Source organism: Pararge aegeria, chromosome 7 (genome assembly GCF_905163445.1).
Source record: "Pararge aegeria chromosome 7, ilParAegt1.1, whole genome shotgun sequence".
NCBI classification, from domain to species: Eukaryota; Metazoa; Arthropoda; class Insecta; order Lepidoptera; family Nymphalidae; genus Pararge; species Pararge aegeria.
This window is the reverse complement of record NC_053186.1, coordinates 2130720-2152876: the sequence shown is the minus strand read 5'-3', so window position 1 is coordinate 2152876 and position 22157 is coordinate 2130720. Positions and strand designations below refer to the sequence as shown.

The 22157-nt window shown below is 35.0% G+C and overlaps 1 protein-coding gene across 1 annotated transcript in view; it reads left to right on the top strand.

Annotated features, from left to right (window-relative positions):
* LOC120625064 overlaps positions 1-22157 on the top strand; it is a 49802-nt gene that overhangs the window by 22953 nt on the left and 4692 nt on the right. Inside the window, exons 14-15 of the mRNA XM_039891976.1 lie at positions 19367-19522; positions 21100-21204. Coding sequence (XP_039747910.1) covers positions 19367-19522; positions 21100-21204 — 261 coding nt within the window. The remainder of the gene's footprint in view (positions 1-19366; positions 19523-21099; positions 21205-22157) is intronic.

Genomic DNA, 22157 nt, shown 5'->3' with positions numbered 1-22157 from the left:
ATCTTTGCCGAAAACATGTAAATGTATTATTTAATAATAAATAATAAATATATTACGACAGTACACACATCGCCACCTAGCCCCAAAGTAAGCGTAGCTTGTGTTATGGGTATTGGGTACTAAGACAGCTGATGAATATTGTTATGAATATAATACACAGAAATACTTATAATATACAGATAAACACCCAGACACTGAAAAACATTCATGTTCATCACACAATCATTTTCCAGTTGTGGGAATCGAACCCACGGCCACGACTCAGAAAGCAGGTTCGCTGCCCACTGTGCCAGTCGGCCGTCAAAATTATATAGAATATTGTATAGAAGCTGTCCACGCGGACGCATCGCTCACTCAAGTAGGAGAGAGACAGGTGTCGAACGCGGAGGCCGACTGTGCCTCTTTGTCGCTCGTTCCGCGCTCTCGCTTGCACTTCAAGCCTTGAATGGAACGCCTCAGAGCGAGGTAACGCCGCATACCTCCATCGAATTATAAGACGTTGTCACGTCAAAAGTTTGTTTGTTTTAACGCGCTAACTTCGAGAACTACCAGTCGGATTTGAAAAAATGTTTATTGCATTTAATTATAAAATTAAGATACAATATTAACAACATCATTAGAATTATGATGTATTCCTACACGTGCTGCTCTCGTGTTCAGCCGTTTAAATTTTGCGACGCACTTGAAGTTCGAATAAACTCGAATCAACCGTGATCAACAAGTAAAAGATGGGGCGTAACGGAAAAAGGTGACGCGTAACAGAAAAATGTGACGGTAAAATTTTTCCCACACCGATAAAGAAGTTTCACTTCAGGGTATGCAGTCCTTTTACGAATGTATGAAGTGCACGCCACTGTTTAGAGGCTATATAGGTTCCTAATTCCTATTGTTATGCCTATACGAAGTTGTTCTCGGATGACGCTTCGTGGAACTGCTTGTAACCATATAAAAATAGTAGGTATGTAGATACGCGATATTTCACAGTTTATTACGCGGTATGGTAACTATCATGTATCAACTGTATATTTAGGTAAGCGATTATAAACACATTAATAAGACGGCCAAGTAAGAGTCATATTGGTGCACCGTGGGTTCCGTACTCAAAAAGAAAACGTATAAAAATAAAACAATGCCCTTCATTAAGATGAGCTTACGTTATATTATATGATGTTGATTACGTTTTATTTAAAAAAAAAACCTCATCTTAAAGAAACGCGAAACCGACTGTTTTGGGGTATTTTTGCCGATATCTAAAACTATGCTGGCTTATCTAACTTGGTTTTATTTTTGATGCTAAGTGTCGATAGTAAATTTTTAAAAGCATTGATAATATAAGATTATAATAAAAATCTCTAAATAGAAATTATATGTAAAATTAATTAACCTATGTAAAATACATAAAAATCTGTTTTAAAATATAATGTAAATAATAATACTTTTTCATATTACGCTTTATTCGACCTTGTGAAAGGCTTTAGATTTTTTTAATATTTGTTTTATTTGTATTATTTTGGGTCAGCATTGCTAAGTGGAATAATTAATAGTTTAGTTTTACCATTTTGGTACGAAACCCTAAAACAGGTTACTATATATCCTTTTGGTAGTGATTAGCGTACATTGCTATTCTCACATATCTGCCTCGTACGTGATTTAACTGTACAAAATATTCCATCAAATATATTTAAATCAGTAGCGAATGTTAGGATGGATGGATGGATGTTTGTAATTACGTAAAAACTACTGAACGTATTCAGTGGCGTGTGGGAATGTACAGGGTTATCTGCATGATGATATAAAATAAAGAAAATCTTAAGGATAAATAAATAAAATAAATAAATAAATATACTACGACATACAATAGTAAGCGGAGCTTGTGTTATGGATACTAAGATGACTGATGAATATTTTTATGAACAATATACATAAATACTTATAATATACAGATAAACAACCAGACACTGAAAAACACTTATGTTCATCACACAAACATTTTCCAGTTGTGGGAATCGAACCCACGCCCTTGGACTCAGTAAGCAGGGTCGCTGCCCACTGCGCCAATAGGCTGTCAATAAATATTTTTTTATATTACAAGTATTTATTTATATTATTCCATAACCCAAGCTACCCTTACTTTGGGGCTACATCGCGATGTGTATTGTCGTAGTGTAAATTTAAAAAAAAGTTTGCTGTGGGCTTCTTAAAGCGATAGAGCTAGCATGTATACCGTGATAAAAATTATATCTATCATATGGATTCAATAGTTTTCTCAGTGTATGCCAAATAATTAATTTTATAGGCATAATTTTGCTAAAAATCTCTATTTTTTTTTGTAACTAAAAATATAGCCTTTGTTACATCTACAGTTTAGTTTTCGATTAGTAAAAAATGGTTAAAATTGGTCTAGCAGTTTCGGAGCCTATTGGGTACAAAGAAAAAAATATTTCCACTTTATAATATGAGGGGAGATAAACAACAATAACAACCATGCGATGTTCCACAGAAATGGGACATCATTCTGTAGTCTGTACATATATATATTGACTGTTAAAAACATAAAAATGTATATACACTACGTAAAATGTAAAAAAATGTATACACACATCGCCATCTAGCCCCAAAGTAAGCATAGCTTGTGGTACAGGTACTGAGATAGCTTATAAATATTTTTATGAATATAATATACAGATAAACACCCAGACATTGAAAAACATCTTCGTCCAAACAAACATTTTCCAGTTGTGAGAATCGAACCCTCATCCTTGGACTCGGAAAGCAGGGTCGCTGCACACTGCGCCATCAGGGTGTCTTACGTAATCCACTAAAAAACTAGATTGCGCTCCTTCGATGCCATATAAATTGTAATAAACTTCAACGCGATAGTGTAAGTAAACGTAGGTAGAAATTCTCACATCAGACACTCAAATGAGCAAAGCGACGGGGCTTAAGCTAGTAAAGTTAATAATTTGAACACAAATCATTAATAGCACGCGGTACTAGACCAATTCGCGATGATAAGCAAAGGTCAGGCTGATGTCTGTACACTGCAGTACAAAGAAACTATGAATATCGAAATTCATTTATTACATTCAAGTAGGCCTAGTTTATAAACACTTTTGAAATGTCAAGTCAGTTTTTTTGTTGTGACTCTACCACCGGTTCGGAAGGCAGATTGTACCGAGTAGAACCGACAAGGAACTCAGCAGACAGCTCTTTTTCAACATCATTTTTACAGTTTAAAATAGTTGGAAAATCCAAAAGTGCACGCCTCATAATCTCATTCATTACAATAAAATTGAAATTATTTGTAAATAACAATTAATTATATAATTAATTATTAAACACCTCGTTATACCGTAAAATATAATAGGCTTCTATTTCTCAAAATACTGAAGCCTATAAAAAAAGTATTTCGCTCGTTATCGTGACCACAAGATACGCAATCCGCACATACAGACTCATGGACGTCGAAGACAGAACTTTTTTAAACAATTTTTTAATTCGTTAAATAATAAAAAGATATTTAAAAATACATATCATGAGTGTTAAAAATAGTGTTTTTTCTCAACATTTCTCTATTTATATTCACTTATAAAAGCAATAAAGCAGCTTCCAAGCAGCTTTATCGTTAAAAAAATCATCGATCGTATCGTAACCTCGATTTACTAAATGTGTTTTAACATATCGTTGAATTTTATTGTGTCTGTTTGTTTGTCCGGTGGGGTCTTTTGACAAAGACGTGCCGCTAAGCGATTTAGTGTTCCGGTGCGATGTTGTTTAGAAACCGATTAGGGGTATGACTACCATACTCCCTAACAGGTTAGCCCGCTACTATCTTAGACTGCATCATCACTTACCACTAGGTGAGATGGCAGTCAAGGGTGAACTTGTAGATGAATAAAGAAAAAAAAACGTTGGCATTGGTAGGTCCAATAGGATACTCATTTACCGACTTATATTATATTTGATTTTATCAAATCCTTATTAATATTAGCATTCTAATAAATGCAATGAAAGCATTTTTGGTTATTGGTTACGCTTTTGAACGGAAAAAAAGGACGAACCGAATTGATTGGAAATCTCCCAATTTCTTTTACAAACTACACTTAATAGCCATGTTTTTGGATTTACTCGCGTGAAATGAAACATAACTGTCAAAGTGGAGGACACCCGTCTGTCAATATAGTGTACATTATTCTACTAGTCGAGCCCTTTCAATGAGGGAGGGACAAGGGACCACTTGAGGGAGTTGTGATAAAATATGGGACCCGCCATTTTGTGGGGGCAGTGATTCTCATTAAACATGGCTAAGAACACTCCCGATTAACTCACTTTTCAAAAAAATAATCAAATCAAAATCAGTTAATCCGTTCGGAAAACATGATGCCACAGGCAGACACACTCTATGCGTTAGCGTCACAACACAACAGACACGTAAAACTTCCCCGTCGATTTTGCTTCGGAGGTTAAAAACTGCAATTTATTGTTCCTGTAATATTTCTATATCGAGTTGATGATTGTGTAAACGACGAATATAAGTAACAGAGCTTGGTTTAAATGATGAATAAATAATTATGCTGCCTAAAATAAAATAAACCAATTCGTGGTGATTAAAAAAGGTCAAACGGATGGCTGTACACTGCGGGACAAAAAAACTTACTCTCTAATAAATTTACTGAACTGAAGAAAAATACGTATCTTTTTAATGAATTAAATTACTTTTAAGTGCATCGAATGGGTTCAAAAGTTTTATTGATTAGAAATCTGCCAATCACATATAATGTGGATTTCTTATATTGGAAGAATTTTACCAATTTATAATATTAAGTATAATATTGTAAATGTTATCCCAGGACACATGAAAAGGGCCAGTTTGATTCGTTACTCTGTTGGTGCGTGAAAAAGGACATACCAGGTTAACTCACTGTCGCATTTGAAATATTGGTACATAATACGATTTATTGCTAACGGACTTTACTCTAGAATATGTAAATTATGGCCAACGAGATTAGATAAAAAACGTAAACAAAGACGTTTTAATATTACTCATCGTTAAGGTTATTGAGAATTCAAATATTGTATTCTTTATTTAATATAACAAATTCGTATTCCATTATATTTTCATAAAAGTTGTAACATTATAACTGTAATTAAATTTTACGAACATTTTTATTCAAATTAAGTACATTATTAACTTAAAAATTATCTGATCCAAAATGTCAATTGCAAAATATTATGCAATAAATTAACTGTACCTGGGCAACCAAGCTTCGCTTGCCATTTTTTGTTTCGTAGAAATCGTCTGTATGTTTCATTTTTTTTTTTGTCTATTTGTGACGCGATTACCATATACGTACGTATGTCATATCTCAGAGGTGGTCCTATTTTAATTTTGTGGAGGGAACTCTTCAAATATTCAAGGCAAACCTATTACGATTTAAGTATTTTAAATTGGGTGTTTTCTTTCCAAATGTACCATTTATTCACGTCAAACTGGTGATGAGAACCAAGGCTACTGTGACCACCGAAGTTATTAACTCTATCAGATCGTAGAAAACTATTGGACCTTTGTTTTTTTATATAGACTTTTTAATAATGCCCTAGATGCGTCTGATCTACTTTATAAAGTTTCTGTCAGAATCCCAAGGCCGTTAGTCGTGTAAAAAATGATATGCCTTTTAAAGCTGCTGTCTCGAAAACAAATCTGGGGGTCTCAGCGCCTATTAATAGGTTGTTTACTTTGTATAACAGCATTAATAAAGTGCTTGACATAGACATAATAGGGGAAAGTCTTCCTATATTTAAAAAAAAACTAAAGGACCACTTCCTATCGCAATACTGTGGTGCTGTTATTATTTTTTTTTTCCTTTGCTCTTTTTTGTGTTAGTATATATTGTCAACATTTTTAATATTATTTTATATATAATTTAAGTATTTGTTTTTTTTAATTTATTCTAAATGTATGTTTTTGTTCGCGGTGCTAGATTTGTCAAGTTTATGTCACAGCCTGATGAATCTTACAGCTTAAAAGTACTCTCATGTCTCTCTTAATCGTTTTTTCTCCTTCTAACTGACAATATAGTTTTGTATTCGCAAGTTGTGGCAGTCTTAAAGTGGGTCTACAATATTACATTTATATGTTTTTTAATTTTTTGTTTAGTTTTTAAGAGTTCTTGTTGGAACCTGTTGATTGTCCCTTAAATAAATAAATAAATTATATGATAAGTATGACATTAGTTGCGCTTCGATTATAGTATATATTAGGTAAGCTGTTTGTACTCGTATTTGATAGAAGCAGGCGTTACTCAAGACGTAGACGTTACGCAATCCAAGATATATATTAACTTATAGATACTTATATTCCAAGATATATAATAACTTACTTATATATTAACAATCATTGTAAAGTCAACCTCTCCTGAGGATGCTCCGGTTTCGGAGCGAAATGTGCGTCGAGGGTTCATTGCCGAAGATCTGTTTGGTGTGGAGTATAAGGATTGAAGAAATTATAAATCACACCATAAAGACTGTCCTGCTTTTCGCGGAGTAGCAAATTAAGCTTAATTTTCATAATAATTTATGCTCGTCACAATAAAGGAGCTGACGGTGACACCGATTCCGTAAAACAACTGAAAAGCAAGAAATAAATATTTCTTGCAACATTATTAAGTCGGTGCCAAGTAAAATGAGGATTTCTTTTTTATGAGACAAATGATTTTTCGAAATAAAAAACTAAATATAAATTTTCATATTTATATACATACCCTGGTGATAGCGAGGGCTTTGACTTGCTATCCAAGGGATCCTGTATGCCTGGGAGTTGTCCATAACGCTCTTAAAGGCGTGTGAAGTCTACCAATCCGCACTTGGGCAGCATGGTGGACTACGGCCTACACAGGTGTGTTTGTATGTTTGTAACAGACTCCTTTAGAACTGATTTTGACCCTCTTCAAACAGTCTGATTTCGTTCAAACTTCGTAGATTTATCCAGCGCCGATGACAATACACTAATTTTACGACATTATTCAGTTTTGAATTTGCAAAATAAGATTTTTGTTAATTTATATTATTTTCATCTATAGGTTTATTTTCATATCCAACCATTTTCTTTAGCCGATTTCTCTAAACTGAAAGGTAGAAATTAGTAGTTATACCAAACGTGTTTTTTAGGTTTTTTTTGATTATTAATTTTTTTTAAACCCCGACATAGAACTAAAGGCGTTAAAGTTTATCTACACAACACGAAATATATATTTATATATACAAACTTGTATGTATATATAAATAACATTACAACATATACGCTCGTCTAAATATATTATATAAATATATTACCAGTATACAGCTTTAGACCACTTAAGATAACTAGTTACTTAGTTATTCCGAATTCAATAGCATAATTATTAAAATTTTATTATAGGTACACTATTTTTCTTTGCCCCGCTTAATTATTCATCTAGAACCGTTAAATATACATACCCCTGTATATTTTATGTAAATCAATGTTTTAATTTTTCTCTTTGAGTTGATAAGAACGTTTTTTTTGTGACTCGCGAAATTAATTTAAAAAAGTGTGTGCGAATATAGAATGTCGCAATCGTCAGAAAATTTATTAATAATTTATTTATTACAAAAGTAATAAATAAACAAGTATATTTAGAGATTTTCAAAAAACTTTGCAATTTTGCACGACTCATGATGCTAAGCATCAGAGAGTGCTTTACGAAAAATTTTTTTCGCCTCATTTCGGCGGCTATTTTTATTATTATAACCTTGTTAGTTCACGGAATCAAGATATTTTGCATACTATTGTCGAGTTAATTTAATGGAGATTAATTCCATACTTTTAAAAAATTGATTTACTGCAATAGAATTGGAAAGAAACACCAAAATAGGTCAAAAAATTTTCGTCTATCCGTCATGTGTGAAACCCAAAAACACTCTAACTTGTGAAAAAATCCATTATTTGAGTAACATTTTTTTTTTTTAAATTCTAATCGACGATTGTAGGTCACTGAATGCGAATGATTAATTAATTCAGTGTAGTTTAATTGCAATTAATAAAAAACAGCTGTACTAGGAAAGTGATGCACAGGCGCCCCTGGTGGAATGAAATGTACATAATATCTATAGATATAGATATATCACTATTTTACATTAATTTTACATGGATATATATAGATATACAGTCTTGCAGTTTTTGTTTCTTTTTTTTTTTTTTTTTTTTTTTTTTAAAATTTGATAATTAAATGAGCATTATGAGTCGTTCACTTTGCTATTCACAATTGATTCGTTTAATTAATCTCAATAAAACAATTAATTGATTATGATATTAGCCACTAGCTGGCGTATAAGTCAAGAAGCGTGAAGTATATGACATATACTGACGACCAATCCATTTTATTTTTTTTGAATAGCAGAAACTACACAGACGTCTGACGTAAGCGTTACTTCCGTCAGAAAAAAATCTGAGTTCCTCCGTAGTCGCGCCTAAAAAGTTTTACTTCAAAAATTCTAAACTTTGATTTATACTAATGTAACTGGAATAGTAGGATTCAGTCTAGAATATATTGATTGAGGAACCGCCGTTATAAAGGAAAAACGTGAATATAACCTAATCGACCTACTGCTGCCGCCTACTGAGCTTGACTGAGCACCCCAGTCGCACATATAATACATAAAATAATAATATATCATTTGTACGATCAAGCCTATACACTCCAGCCTAGTGTCTATATCTGTTTTTGGCTTCCTGTCTTAATATTGCTTTATTCAATATCGTTTAGGTGTAGGTGGCATCTACAATGAAGCAAAAATATAATAAAAAGTTGTGTACTTTTTCTGCACAGTTGTGTAATCTTTTTGTGGGATTATGATAATCATGTATGTGACACAAGTTTTTCATTGTTATACTTGTTAAGCCGGCGGCTTTGCCTGCGTGAAACCGTTGTCTCAGGGCCCTAATTATGCGTATAGGGTCCAAACTTATCGAATCCGTTAGATGGTAAAAAATGTAAAGTAATGTAAGTGTCAATTCTTTACGCATATATAATTGTTATTACTTATAACCTACTGCAAGCGCCTGTACAATTTTACACGGAATTTGTTACCGTTTATCAATACTGAAGTCGTTTGATATTTTTGTGACAGAGCTCGTTCGGACAGGTACTGCCGCCACGTTTGTACTGCCGCCAACTAATAGCTAACGCAGTATGTAAACTAGACCCGGTTGATTAAATAATTACCTGGACTCCACGCGACCTACCTACGCAACAGCAACACGGGCGACACGGTAACCCCGACTTTTTAGTCGGGGTTAACGTGTCGAAACGAGCTTTCTTAGTTACTTAGCACTTTTTAGTCGGGGCTACCGTGTCGAAACGAGCTTTCTTAGTTACTTAGCACTTTTTAGTCGGGGCTACCGTGTCGAAACGAGCTTTCTTAGTTACTTAGCACTTTTTAGTCGGGGCTACCGTGTCGAAACGAGCTTTCTTAGTTACTTAGCACTTTTTAGTCGGGGCTACCGTGTCGACACGAGCTTACTTAGTTACTTAGCTTACTTACTTCGATAATAGCCTTGGGGTTTCGTAAATACTTGCATCTGTTTGAGTGTATTGTTTCACAGGTTTGTTTATAGTTTACATACTGCTTTAATATATTTGCTGTTCCGGTGTAAAGCGCGTGGTTGCCGGTGTAATAACAGGCGCATGACGCTTAACACCTATACCTCAGGTTGTCCGATATAGGGCGAAAATTTGTAGGAAATAAAATAAATAAATAAATATACTACGACAATACACACATCGCCATCTAGCCCCAAAGTAAGCGTAGCTTGTGTAGGGTACTGAGATAGCTGATGAATACTTTTTTATTAATATAATACACATAAATACTTATAATATACATATAAACACCCAGACACTGAAAAACATTCATGTTCATCAAACAAACACTCTCCAGTTGTGGGAATCGACCCCACGGCCTTGGACTCAGAAAGCAGGGTCGCTGCCCACTGCGCCACTCGGCCGTCAAATGTCCATTGCATGCCTCGCAAAGTGCTACTCTGTCTATAGACTTTTTTTCCCACTTACCATCGGGTGGGCCATCTGCTTGGTCTGTCACTTATTCTACAGAAAAACTTTCAAAAATTATCTGGTTATCTGGTACTAGCAGCCCCTCGCGACTTCGTCCGCGTATAAGTTAAACCTATCTTAAAAGATAGACATATGCTGTTCTTTTTTTTAGATCTTTTAAAGGGGAATCTTTGTCATACATGATTTTACCGAAACTTTAACCGTTTACCCAGCGCACGCAGCGGTATCTCTCAAAAGAAAAAAAACCCGATTTTGGAACATTCTTCATTGCTGCTATGCTGCTATTGGTCTTAGCGGCATGATATATGCCTATAGCCTTCCTCGATAAATGGGCTAGTCAACACTGCAATAATTTGTCAAATCGAACCAGTAGTTCCTGAGATCATCGCGTTCAAGTAAACAAACAAACTCTTCAGTTTTATACAACGTGTAAGAATTACGAAATAATATTGCAGGTTGCATATGTATATTTCAAAAGGAATCACGCTCTGAAAATATTAAATCAAAACGAAACTAGTTCAAAACATTCCATGTGTATGACAACCCTTTTTAACATAAAAGACCCCCACGAGCATAGTTCCTACGCTACGCGACGCGTACCTAATAAAGTTACAGCAGAGCTAACACGGGTAGGGGACAAAAATTATATGCCCCGACAGGGGAAATAATTAATGTGACCACCTGCTAAAGCACGGAAACATGGAATTGGAGAAGTTTATCCCCGTTTTTTTATATTATTTGTGTATTATTCCCACTCGTGCGCCACAGTGCTCTGAGAGTTTATGACTTGTTTAGACTCTTTTGGCAACCTCCTGGTGCAGTGGTGAGTACTGTGGTTTATAAGTAAGAAGTTTAGGGTTCGAAAAATTTGCAAAATTTATAATTCCTGTATTTCGTCTGGTGAGAGACTTTGGCTATGGTCCATTATTTGACTTTACCGATAAAGATGTTTAAGTCATTTAGCATATCGGTACGATGTCGCGTAGCAACCGATTAACCGGGTTTAATATAGCTGCCATACTCCCTAACAGGTTAGCCCGCCACCATCAAGAATTCAAATTCACATTCAAAAATGTTTTATTCATTTAGACCTTATCACAGGCACTTATAAAGCGTTCATACATATAATATGTTACCACTTATTTTCGGTGAAGGTGATAGCTACATTTGTTATCTTAAAACTTAAGATAGGAGGGTTTCAAACACGCCATGGTCTTAGAAGAGCCTACAATAAACTTAGCCTTTAGGGTTTTTTCTTCTTCATCTATGACTCACAAGAGCTAACTTATAGTTAAAAAAAATACTTATATTACAAAACAAACAAAATGTATAGTTTGGATAAAAAAATCAATAATAATATGTATTATTCCATAATGCCACGGGCGATAGCGGTTGCTGTTCGCACTTAAAACAAGTTTGTACATTTTTTTTGCACGGACGTGTACACTATACATTGTCTCTTTGTGCGAATACGTGAGTCATTGGACCAGGGCTACGCGACATTTCATTTTATATACCACAGTAGTACAGTCGTATTCCGTCTTCCGTACGGAACAGACGTGCCTTTGTTATTGAAGTGTTTTATTTTCGGGCGCGTGTTTAAAAGTGAATTTAAAAAATATAAATAAAACGGTAAAGTGTGCTCGAACACGCAGAGTAGGGTTCCGTTATATAACAAACAGAATTATTTTAGCGATTAAACTCCCTATCAATTTAGTTGTAAATAGCCCTTCGGCTAATTACGTATCTTATAACTATGGATCTTGTAAGAGTAATGGACTTGAACCCTCCATGCTGCTCTAAGGCGGGTTGACGGACTTTCATGTTTTTTTTTTATATTATGCTTTAAAATAGCGTACAATTCGTAACATAAACATATTTTATGACATAAAAATTGTATGCAAGGGGTTATAAACCGCTGAGACATTTTATCTAAAACTATACAAATTTTAATGACCGCTACCTTCAGCTTGATCGATAAGCACTTTTGAAACGTCAAATCGGTCTGTTTGTAGTGATATACCACCGCTTTGGAAGGCAGATTCTACCGATAAGAAGCCGGCAAGAAACTCAGCAGTTTCTTTTTTTGCCAATTCCTATAGATTTCCGAATTCATCTGTAGCCGGTGAAAGTCCCGCCAAAATCGGTACACTAGTTTCAGGTTTAGCCGGAACTAACAGAAAGACAAAAATTAAAAAATTGTACTTTTCTTGTAAATACCGTATAATTTGTATAGGCACTTAAATTTTATTTGTATAAATTAACATTTTGAAAGTCGTATCTCAACAAGAAGGCTATCAACTGTCGAGTTCGTATCTACGCTACGAAAGTTTTTTTTGGCGATATAGTCCATAAAAATTTCAATTCGAAACCGGTTTCGACTTTAAATTATTTTTTACAAGCTTTTATTTAACTGCCTCGTTGGTACAGTGGTTTAGAACTATCAACTACAGGTTACGAAGTCTTGAGTTGGATTCACGGTTCGGTTTAAGAATTGTTGGTTAAGGCTTTTTTCTGTTGAACATTAACCAGCCCGGAGTTAGGAAATTCGCGTTATTCACACCCAATCCTCGTTAAACCCTTTATCTTAGTTAACTAACATTTTTGACAATAATCGTGAAAGCCCACCAAACCGCACTGGAGCATCGTCGTGGGTCTTTGCTTTTAAACGCTCTTTCCTACGAGGTGGCCTGGTCCCAGCAGTAGTGGGTTCTTACAATGCCCAATTGCTAATTCAATGGCATCTAAGCAATTCTTCATTGTAAAGTCAACATCTCCTGAGGATGCTCCGGTGTCTGAACGATACGTGTGTAGATACTTTTGGAAGATTAATAGCCTGAACTTCTCGATTGCAAGATTCGCTCGCTCGCAATCGAGGAGTCGTTTTTAAGTATGGAAATACTTGAACATCGGAGTAAGATGGTTCTAATTTGGATGGGGATTAAAGCTCAAATTTGCCTACAACTCTTTAGCTCGGGCTTTTAACTGAACAAAAATAAACGGCAATACCGGATTTGTGACTCAAGTCCATTTTACTTTGACGAAACTTATTGTTATTATTTTTATTTAAAAAGTATAAAGTTTGACAAAATAATATATTTCACTGTGTAGATTTGGCATTTTCGCGGATTATAGCAAAATAAGCATCATGTTGATTTTCATGGACCTTTATCAGCCCGGCACGAGTTCTCTCACGAGAAGGGTCAAGTTCGTAGCCCACCACGCCGGCCAAGTGCGCATTGGCAGACTTCACACGCCTTTGAGAGTTTTATGAAGAACTTAAGCATGCAGGTTTCCTTGCGCGATGTCTTTCTTCGCCGTTGATGCAAGTGATATTTTTAAACTAAGATTTCGTGGTTAATCAACATTTCTTAAATATAGTTCAACGGGTCAGCGAACTATGTGCGGGCAATGGACAGAGCTATGCTCGGAGTATCTCTACGTGATCGAATCAGAAATGAGTAGATCCCTACAAGAAACAGATTTGCCGACATAGCTCAAAGAGTTGCGAAGCTAAAGTGGCAATGGGCGGGGTCTTAAATCAGTATTTTTTTTAAATAAATGAATTTCCAAAAATTTAATATAAGCAGCAGATAATTTTGTTATTTGTTAGAGTTTCACCTCATAGCAGGTTAGCCTCTTAGATATATTTTGAGGTTATAAGATTGTGTCTAGCCACCCACTGTCTCGAAGGTTCTTATATAATTTGTCATTAAAGATAAATTTTAAGAATCTTCGACGTTATCAAAAAGAATAGTGGATTAAAAATTGAAGTAACAGATAACCTAATTATTGTCGTCAATGGAAATTTTGCTAATTATGATAAGGGTTGCCACTTCTTATTTAAATCTGAAGCGCTGATGAGAGCTTAGTGGATAGGACTTCGACTTCACTTTTGTAGGGCCGAGTTCGAATCCCAGCACGCGCATCTTACTTTTCCAAGTTATGTGCGTTTTAACCAATTTAAGTATCACTTGCTTCAACGGTGAAGGAAAACGTCGTGAGGAAACCTGCATGCCTGCGAGTTCTCCATAATGGCCTCAAAGGTGTGTGGAGTCCACTAATCCGCACTGGGCCAGCGTGGTGGGCAACGACTTAAACCCTTCTCATTGTGGGAGGAAACCTGTGGGAAGTCTACATACAAGCTGGAAACAAGTAGCTACCTAAAGTGAATAACAAAGATCTTATATTTATTAACAATTTTTTTTATATTACTACTTACTAGTCAGCCCTTGTCTGTAATGCCACCTGTTGGTATGATGATGAAGCAATCTAAGATGGTAACGGGCTAGCCTGTTAGGGGTAGAGCAGTTGAATTAAACCCATACCCCTAATTGGTTTCTACGCGACATCGTACCGGAAAGCAAAATCACTGAGCGGCACGTCTTTGTCAAAAAGTAACTAACCACGGTTGAAGCCTCCCTTCATTAGAAAAATGTAGTCCGAAAAATCAGAGATGAGATATATTTCCTATGTGATGATCTACATGTCTAACCAATAATTTGTAGTAGGTATGTTATAAATTAATTATTTTTTAAAGTTTTTTTTTTATAACACGACATAACGCCGTCTTCTCCACGTGCCCGTAATTAGGCTGTGATTGATCGATTGTGTTAACTATATAATATCAGTTCTTAGCTTTGCAATCACAGATTATTATCATAAAGCAGTGCGTGTAGATATATCGGTTTTTGATTATGACCTTGTACTTTGATAGCTATTTTGTGTCATAATTTGCTATAATCCGCGAGAACAACATTTAAGTGGTGTAGTTTTCCTTATTTAGGTTTTGCAAATCGGTCTTTTACCGCTCCTTTGAGAAATTGTTAGGTGCGGTACAGGAGACTAGATCCTTTTTTTTTTTTTTTTTTTTCTCTTTTATTTAAATTTCTTTCTTAAATTTACTCGGGCGTCGCGGTTGTTTGCTCAGTCGGATACTGGTGCAGACTGAAAATCAGCGCTGAGCATTGTTGCTAATGCACAGCATAAGGCTGAGTTTGCGGCCATTTGCCATATTGTTAATATTAATGGATGATTCTTTTAGTTATTAATCTTGTATTAGCAATAGTGTATGGCAATAAAGGATTTTATTATTATTATTATTATTATTATTAATCGGTTAGGTAGCATTGACTGGGTTGATTGACCGCTCGTGTTCGATTGCTCGTTAGTGAACGTAATGCGTACTTATAAACACAGTTAAAGAGCGGTTTGATAAAATCTTAGTGGTGTAGTTTTCATTATTAATGTTTCGTTATAGCAATAGCTTTATCAAATGGGCCTTTGACCGCTCCTTTGATAAATTATAAGGGACTAGATCCTTTAATCGGTTAAATAGCTTTGACTGAGGTGATTGACCGCTTGTGTTCGGTTTCACAACACAACCGAACTTGTGTACCACGAATCGCTTAGTTACAAATCGGTTTTAAGCGGTGCTTGTTATCTTGAATATCGATTAGTCAGTGAATAAGGGGGCGTCCATAAATTACGTGAGGTGTTTTTTTTAATTTTCTGTCCCTCCCTTACCCCCTGGTGAGATGTCGTGAGATTTTATTCAACCCCCTCTCCCATCCCCCAATCTCACGTGAGATTTTTCAAAATGTGGGTTTCTTACGTAAACGCGTTGTATTGTTATTGTAAAAAGAAAAAAACATGGATCAGTAGATGTGTAACGTCGAAGTATGAATGAAATTATTTTCTCATGAACGAATTAGTGAATGATCTTAATCGTATTAAGATTGCATTTAAAATTAACTCTTAAGCATGTACAATCTAGATTTAATGGACCAAAATAGTATAATTTTTTATTTGTTTAAATCAGAAAAAAAATTGCGTGATAATTGCCGAGACCCCCCCCTCTCTCCAACGTAAGATTAGATGAGATTTGACTCGACCACCTCCCCCCTTAAAAATCTCACGTATTTTATGAACACCCCCTAACGGAACCTTTTAACTCGTCCAGCATTAAATAAAGAAAATCAATATAAAAACAAAACTGACATAAGCAGAAACATGGCGACCAACAATGTACCAGACATGACACCTGAAAAGGAACAAGAAATGGAGAAGCACATTGGAGAACTGGAGTCAGTTGGCACTGAGGAAGAACTTGAGAAGAAGCTCAACAGCATGAGCAAGTTCGGCTTCTCCATCGCCAGTTGGATGAAATACATCTTCAATAAGGACAACGACGGAAACTTTAAGGCAGAGTGGTTAACAGTAAGTTATCGCAACCACAGAAATAAGAACACACAGAAACCTTGTATATGACAAATATTGAAGCATCGTAAACTACTTTATTTCAGTAGTGTTTCTCGAACTGGTTAGTCAATTCATACCATTTAGCAGCACTTTTGAAACGTCAAGTCTGTCTGTTTGTAGTGACTACCAGCGGTTCGGAAAGCAGATTCTACCGAGAAGAAGCCGGCAAGAAACTCAGCAGTTGCTCTTTTCCAACATCGTTTTACAATTCGACAATCTTTGTCCTACCTTGTGTGATATGAAAGCGGAGCGGCTTCTTTCCAGGCAACCTTGTCATTAAGAAATTCATCAATAGTATAGTAACCTCGACATATTAAAAGTGTTTTTATACACTCTTTAAACTTATGTAGTGGTAAATCTAATATTACTTTCGGTAGCATGTTTTAGGCTAGATGGCGATATGTGCATTGTCGTATTACATTTATATTTATACTTTGCTAACCAATCAACAACAAGCAAGAAAAAATATAAATGTGGTGGATACGATTTGCGACAAATTTCAGGACTACGTATTGTCCTGTGTAAGGAGACCTAAGACGTATCTCGGTCTTAAAGTCACTCTTATCTCTAAAGAGCGCTCTCTTTCAGACAACCTTCAGGCTAAGGTAATATTGAAAAGGCGGTATGTGGTGTGTAACATAAACATACAACAAACAAACATACATGTTAACAGCTAAATAAACTTGACCAATACGATATGATAACAATGCACTAATATGTAACTAAGTACATTAAATAAACAATAAACATACACTAAATAAACATAAGGAAATCAACAACACATATATATATATGTCGCTACTACTGAATGCATTTAGATAACAAAGTGGTAACGTCTTAATTCAAATCCATATTAAATAAAAATCTCCGGTCACAGTGTTTGTTTAAGGTTAAAAAACCGGTGTATCTCGATTTCCGGCAAAACTACAAGTACTATGGAAAAAAAATTAAATTACAAAGTTGTAGGTAATAAAGTGACCTAAAACTCAACTCAAAGACTACAAATTCCAATAATCAAGTTTTTGGTTTTTTATTTTCTTACGCAAAAAAGATTTTTTCACGAAATATAGTGAAAAAAGACACTGATTTTTTTGATTTGAAAAATTTATTTTTTCACCTTATTTTGACCGAAAAAAACCCCTAATTTTCAATCGAAAATTCTCGCGTCAAAATATCAGCTTTTTATCACGCAAAAAAGTTTTTTTCACGAAATATGGTGAAAAAAGACACAGATTTTTTTTATTTGAAAAATTTATTTTTTCACCTTATTTTGACCGAAAAAAACCCCTACCTCTGCTCTCGCGTCAAATATCAGCTTTTTATCAGCTTATAATATTAAAAAAGATATATATATATTACTATGGTAAATTTTCTCAGAAAATGCGAAGAAAAGAAAAAAACTCGAATCTGAATTCTTTTTTAATCACTTTGTACAATTTTGAGCTATTTACATTTAGTCAAATTGACACTTTAATTACCCTTCCTTTTTTAACAGGTTTCATCCTACTATAATTTTTTTGCACTTTTTACCATTTTCAAAATGATCTACCCTGGTCTATATAGGTCATATGTATATATGAAGATGTAGGTCAGATATGTATATATGAAGATGTAGGTCAGATATGTATATATGAAGATGTAGGTCAGAAATGTACATATGAAGATGAAAGACTGACACTGACACTGGGTTGCTCAAGTGAGAAAAAGTAAAGAAAACTAGGAAGTTATCAGGGTTTATCGCGTTACATTGTTCCAATCATTGTTATCGCTACCATGTCTCGAAAGAGGGCATTATACTCAATGCACTTTGTTGAGTACCTTTGTGGCGCAGTGTACAGCGCTATGGTTTAACATTCCAGTCCCATTTGCGATCTCCGGAAGGGGCAATATGGGAATTCTAATTTCCGAAATTTCACTGGTCTTCGCTTCATCTGTGTGTTGGACAACGTCCTTCGTATGGCTTTTTCTTATACTAGCGGTCCCTCGCGACTACGTCTGCGTATAAGTCAATCTTAAAATTCATGAAACTGCAAAAATATCCCCCGATTTTGAAATATTCTTAATTGGTGTTACGCTATAAACTTCCTAGATAAATGGGCTATCCAACATTGAAATAATGTTTCAAATCGGACCATTAGTTCCTACATCCTGATATCATCGCGTTCAAGTAAACAAACAAACAAACTCTTAAGCTTTCTATAGTATAAAATTTGGCTTCTCATTTTATCTGGTTTATCCTCTCATACTTGTATGGTAAGATCAACATATTTAACTGTTCTGGGTGCAACATCGTCGTCTAGGTATAGCCTATTATAGTTTACTACTGGACTAAAGGCTATGGATAATGAAATTTACTTTCTATACCGATCTCTCAAATAGTTACCGTGGTAAGATTAAAAATTGTTAACGAGCGAAGCTTTAGACCCAATTCTGAAGTCCACGCAGACAAAGTCGCGGACAGAAGTTAATAAATAATAATAAACAAAGTGTATCTTACAATTTTCGGTTAATTGATTATTTGATCGGAAGGTTTTCCCGAGATTGCATATTCACTTCCGGTATTTCATTTTAATCCGGATGGGAGGTATAACAAGATCAACCTGGGAAAGAAATGCCCTTCCAGCTATCCCCAGTACCTACAATATGAGTACCTTCAAATCAAGAGTGAATAGGCATCTTCTAGGCAAGCGCGATCCACCTTAGGCTGCATCATCACTTACCATCAGGTGTGATTGCAGTAACGCGCACTTCTATAAACCTAAAAAAAATATCTAAATGTCGTCTCAATAAGTTATTTTAATCTTAATAAAGTGTTTTTACCTACTTCGAGGAAATATCTAATATGTAAATACTAAATGACGCTACACTCGCTATAAGACCGATATAAATGCGTATAATAATATATAATATATATAATTCCAGAATCGGTGGTATGTGAACCGAAGCTTAGTTGGTAAAGCAATCAGACCGCGATTCCTAGATACTTTATATAACATATGTTTTTTTGTCAACAGATAGACGAATATACAGCGATGGCTGAGGAAAGTATGCAGAACGCATTCAAGACCATCCACCTGCCGAACTGGCGATTGGAAAAGCGGGGTTCGCAGAAGGGTGACATCGTGGAGTCAACACAGACCGAGCAGTTCGGGAAAGTTTATAGGTTCACGGTAAGAGTTAGAAATATTTACGAATTACCAAAGTATTAGCTAGACATAGGCCAAAAAAAAAAGATATTTAAACATAAACTTTGACAAAGGCTGTCACTGAAATCAGTCATTGATGTCCACCAAAATGTCCACATTTTTAAATACTGAGTATCGTCGAGAATTTTCTTTTGCATAAAATATGCATTAATAAAAACATTGAAACTCCTTTCAATATATTTTACATTATTCTACCTTTCATTTGATACCTAAATTGAGGGAGTTGTGGAAAGTATGTAATCCTTATTTTGGCGGCGGCCATCTTGGACCGATTTTTATCAAACACAGAACACTCCCGACTCATTCACCTTTCAGACAAATAAAACCAAATCAAAATCGGTTTAACCATTCGGGTCATACGATGCCACAGACATACACATACATACATTCCGACAGGTGCTACAGTTATCATATATAAAATTAGACAGATTACTGACGTAGAAACAGCAAGACTTGTTTACTTTGCTTACTTTTATAGTGTGATGTCTTACGGGATCTTATTATGGGGCAAAGTTGTTGATATTGAAACTATATTCATATTGCAGACAAGAGATGTACGGTCCATATATAAACTTAAATCACGATTCACGTGAATTCCTCCGTGAAAAATTTAATGAAATAGGTATACTTACAATATATTTATAACAATATAGTATTTGTAAGACAACATATTAGTCTTTATAAACAAAAAGTGGATATAAACAGTCGACTTACAAGAAATGGTCATAAATTAGTGACGTCTGCGTATCGTCTACGAAAGGTGCAGAAGTCATTTGTGGGACTGAGTATACGCTTTTATAATATGATTCCTAAGGTAATTTTGGACCTACCAATGCATAAGTTTAAAGAATCTGTTAAAACACATTTATTACAGCGAGGTTATTATACAATTGATGAGTTTCTTAATGACAAGGTTGCTTGGAAGCATCCGGCTCCGCTTTCATCTCTCACAAGATAGAATAATGAATGTTAAAATGTAAAATGTAAATTTTTGATGTTGGAAAAGAGCAACTGCTGAGTTTCTTGCCGGCTTCTTCTCGGTAGAATCTGCCTTCCGAACTGGTGGTAGAGTCACTACACACGGACTTGACGTTTCAAAAGTGCTTGTATTAGGCCTACTTGAAATAAATGCATTTTGAATTTTGAATTTATCATAGTAATGAACAACCTTTGTTTCACAATTTTTTCCCGAGATCAATATTTTGAGAGAAGTAACTATAAAAGTTCTAATAAAGAAATACGCTGTGACAACCAAAAAATCAATATATATTTAGGGTTTCGGATCACTATGGTCCTTAGTAAACACACACGTTCTAACGCACGCACATACACCGTGTAACTGCAATTTCAAGTCACTACAATTTGTTAGGGCTGTCAATATTTTTTAAGTTACTTTTATATGACTATTGACTTAATTATAGCTTATTAGAAATTAGATATAACAATTTCGCAGATATGGCTGTTATACGTCCTAGGATATATCATAAACTCAGTTTCGTCCATTGCGTGTAATTGAGATAATTGTATGAAATATGTTACAGGGCATTGTCGACTGTCCGGCCAAGTTTTTGTATGAAGAGTTCAAGGACAACCTCACCAAGCTACCAGAGTGGAACCCCACAATACTCAAGAGTGAATTGATTAAGGTAATTCACCATTTATCCTTCAGTAAGTTATAGTATACAACGTGTAAATGAAAACCGAAATAATACTTTAGACGCTTTAAGGGTACATTATTTACCGTGTCTGAGACTTTTGTGCTAAACCGAAACACTAATAGTTGTTGAGGTAACCATTGCCATAGTTTACACTGATAAAGCCCTAAGATCACATGCAAAAGTAAAATCAAGTGACTCCTGTCACTTTATTAGGTACGCGCCGCGTAGCGTAGGTACTGTGCGCGTGTTGGTTTTTACGCGTTTTATCTTCAATAGGGTTGTCATAAGTGAACATTTGGAATTTTGTGAGTTAGCTTGTTTGGAAAAAAAATATGCTTCTTTTGATTTCATATTTTAACAGGGTGATTCCTTATGAAATGTACTTATGCATCCTTAAACAGTTTATCGTAATTCCGTTACACGCTGTACTATTTTATCATTGAGGGTAGTAAAATACTTTTTAATTTATTCCAATCGGGCATTTAATGTAGAAAAGTTATCGCGGGTTTAAACAATTTAAGGACTAAACAAAACTTTAAACAAAAATTGAAAAAGTTTATTTTTAAAAACTACACCCCATTTTTTTACACTTAAAAATATGCCTTAAAAACAAAAACAAACGCGGACGAAGTCGCGCGCAACAGCTAGTGCGTTATAATATGACAGACGGCCAATCGTACAACTTGTCCAGTATTTTTTTCCAAACAAACTTTAATTTTTTGACCTACCACATCGCACCGCCTGCCCTTTGCTGAACTCCTAAGGGTCGTTCCGTATTATGTAATAGACAATAAACTTTCCCAAATACTGAGTTCAACACGTTAATCAAACAACGACAGACGTAGATGTAAGAAAATAAAATGCCCTACTATTTAAACTTTTTGTTCTAAAATAACTTTTGAAGGTCTTTTTATAACGTTTAACTGAAACCTGAATCTTAA